At 46.1% G+C, this 2,500-nt stretch overlaps 1 protein-coding gene; it reads right to left on the bottom strand.

Moving 5' to 3' along the window:
• Positions 1-160: 160 nt before the first annotated feature.
• Positions 161-2,500, bottom strand: part of CNAG_05977 (proteasome activator subunit 4) — a 7,828-nt gene continuing 5,488 nt past the window's right edge. The window contains exons 8-19 of the mRNA XM_012195051.1: positions 2,383-2,500; positions 2,201-2,325; positions 1,983-2,149; positions 1,727-1,931; positions 1,603-1,675; positions 1,399-1,552; positions 1,195-1,349; positions 1,085-1,139; positions 863-1,028; positions 726-805; positions 583-673; positions 161-523 (exon numbers count right to left, since the gene is read on the bottom strand). The exon at positions 2,383-2,500 is cut by the window's right edge and continues 196 nt beyond it. Of these exons, the coding sequence (XP_012050441.1) occupies positions 516-523; positions 583-673; positions 726-805; positions 863-1,028; positions 1,085-1,139; positions 1,195-1,349; positions 1,399-1,552; positions 1,603-1,675; positions 1,727-1,931; positions 1,983-2,149; positions 2,201-2,325; positions 2,383-2,500 (1,397 nt within the window). The 3' untranslated portion in view covers positions 161-515.

Raw genomic sequence — 2,500 nt, 5'->3', positions numbered from 1 at the left:
GCTTTTATGTCGATACCAGTTCAAGAACCTGTGAGCTGAAGGACAGAAGAAAAATTCAGTCCACGCGATCACAACCTCTGACATTGTTCTTGCTTACCATCGTAAACTTGGCCTCCTGCTGTTGTTGAGAATGTCAGGACTCTTCGATCCAGCGGCGAATCCGGCTTCGACATCCTGGTCCATACTACCTACCATGCTGAGGCTTTCAGGTCATTGGGGGTTATGGCAAGAACGTGACCATCGATATTGAAGGTTTTGAATATGTTCCAGGTGAAACCCATTTGTCACCCTTCGATGTTTCGAAGAGGGCGGGTTTTCCGAATATCACAAAAGTAGCTTGGGTCAGATGTGAATATATTTCTGTCATGCTAGATGCTTTGAGAAATTGCATCGCCCAATCGAAAAGTCAAAGTACATGTGAACAGTTCTAAACAGATGCGAATACATTGATCGACGCGACCTCGTTGTATTTATACTTGCACTTCAAGCTTCTCAACGCTTAATCATACATCTCGTTACGCGTCTGGAAATCGCAAAACATTAACTGCAGCCCGGGACACCAAGAAACGAAGGAATACGTACAGTACGAGTTACCGGCTTGAGCATAATTCATTGCTGACAGTTCATCTTCCGAGAATTTATCTTGGTATTTCTCATGAGTCCGCTTGAAAGACTAGAGTAAAACGTCAATGTATGCAGAAAAGTGAGACTAACCTGGGACTTACGGCTACACAGGATCGGATAGTGGTAGAGATAGGAGCAGGGTCTGAAACTCGAGGAGCCAATACGTCGGCGAGAAGTTTGGCTGTGGGGATGAGAATTAGGGTTTAGCAACCTTGGCATATTATCAGCCGAAACTCACGGATGAATTTGGGGATAGTGTAAGGGAAGGCTTCGACGAGAGCAGTTGCTCCCAGAATGGCCCCATGCAGTTGAATAAGTGTCTCTTGATATTCGGGATTGACTTGGCCAGGGGCACCGCGTCGCTTGGGGAGGATGATTGATTGGATCTCGCGAGCGAAACGATCCTATTGTCACGATGTCAGTGATTATTGGCACTCAAAGCGGGCAATGAAACACTTACCTTCAAGATAACAACCATCGCTCGTTGAGAACAACGCAAGAAACCGCTTAATGTGCTATGTGCAACATGAGCAACGCGTCCTCGAAATAATCATTACGGAGAGGACTCACGAGCATGCCATCTCTCGAACTTCTTGGTTGGGATCCCTTAAGCACGCCGACACGACATCCAAACATTGAGCCTTGCAGGGCTCTGACAACAATGACAGGTTCCTAAAGTAAACCAAACTTAAAACAGGCATAACCTTGATTCTTGTTCTCCATGACTATTTTACGTTAGTTGCCAGCTTTATACATGAAGGCGAAAAGGCTCACAGAAGATTCTTGCAGAATGTTCATCAACGCTGACATAAGAGGATCAATAAGATCGAGAGCAGGCGTGATGGACGTGATCATCGCAAGGAGTCGGCCACAGTTTCGCTGCAGGTCAATATTGTCGTTGAGTTCACGAAGCTCGAAAATCTGGGGACTAGATAGCATATATTAGCCCCCAAAGATCCAGCTTTGGATATGACTCACAGATACGGAATGATGTAGGGGAAAGCAGATACAGCGTGAACGTCCGACAGCTCAACCGTAAGCCACAAGATAGCTAAGTCATTTTGTCAGTGTGCCAATCACTCGTGGATGTGCTTAATCGTACCTGTAGTTGCAGAAGTGTCGTGATCCGACAAAACGGCCTTCGGTCCATGTGGTCTATCCTCCTTCAATAATGGCAGTGACCTCATGATTTTCTCGAGTTGGGGTTGGAAGAAACCGCTTCGGATGTGCATGATATCCCTATTATCCTTGGGGTCTTGTAGAATATCGGAGACCAGGGCGGCAGCGGAAGGATATGAAGGATAGAACTATGTAGAGTATTAGAATACGTAGTCAAAAGATGAGTAAAGGACGCTTACCTTGAGCTGATCGATGGCATTGAGCACTGACGCAATGAGGCCTCGGACCTCAGCATAAGGACAGGTTACTTCCCGGAAGTAAACTTCGACAAAGTCATCCGCCCAAGCGTTAAAACGCCACTGAAGACACCGGATGACCGATCGTGCAAGCTGAACACTCCTCGTCACTGGAACGCGCTAGTCAATATTGTTTGCTTCAAAGTTCATGTCGCACTTACGATCAAATGCAGAAGCTCCTTGGAAGTTTGCACTCAGAGCAGCGTTGATACAGAAGTCGACAAGTGGTTTGAACCTTCTAGGGTCCTGATCGCATAATACGTACTCAATTGAAGTATCCCAGCACCTAACTGAAGTTAGCTTTTACGCATTAGATATCGAGAGTTGAATGACTTGTACTTACTTAATAGTATCGTGTCTGATATTCGCACGCAATTCTGGTAACCTCGGGGTAAACCAGTCCCAAAGATTCTTTCTATCTTTTCCGGACCACTCCATCGACCCCCTAAGGACACCAGCTA

Source organism: Cryptococcus neoformans, chromosome 7, assembly GCF_000149245.1.
Source record: "Cryptococcus neoformans var. grubii H99 chromosome 7, complete sequence".
In the NCBI taxonomy this organism is placed as follows: Eukaryota; Fungi; Basidiomycota; class Tremellomycetes; order Tremellales; family Cryptococcaceae; genus Cryptococcus; species Cryptococcus neoformans.
Note: the sequence above shows the minus strand (reverse complement) of the source record. Positions and strands in the feature narration are given on the sequence as shown.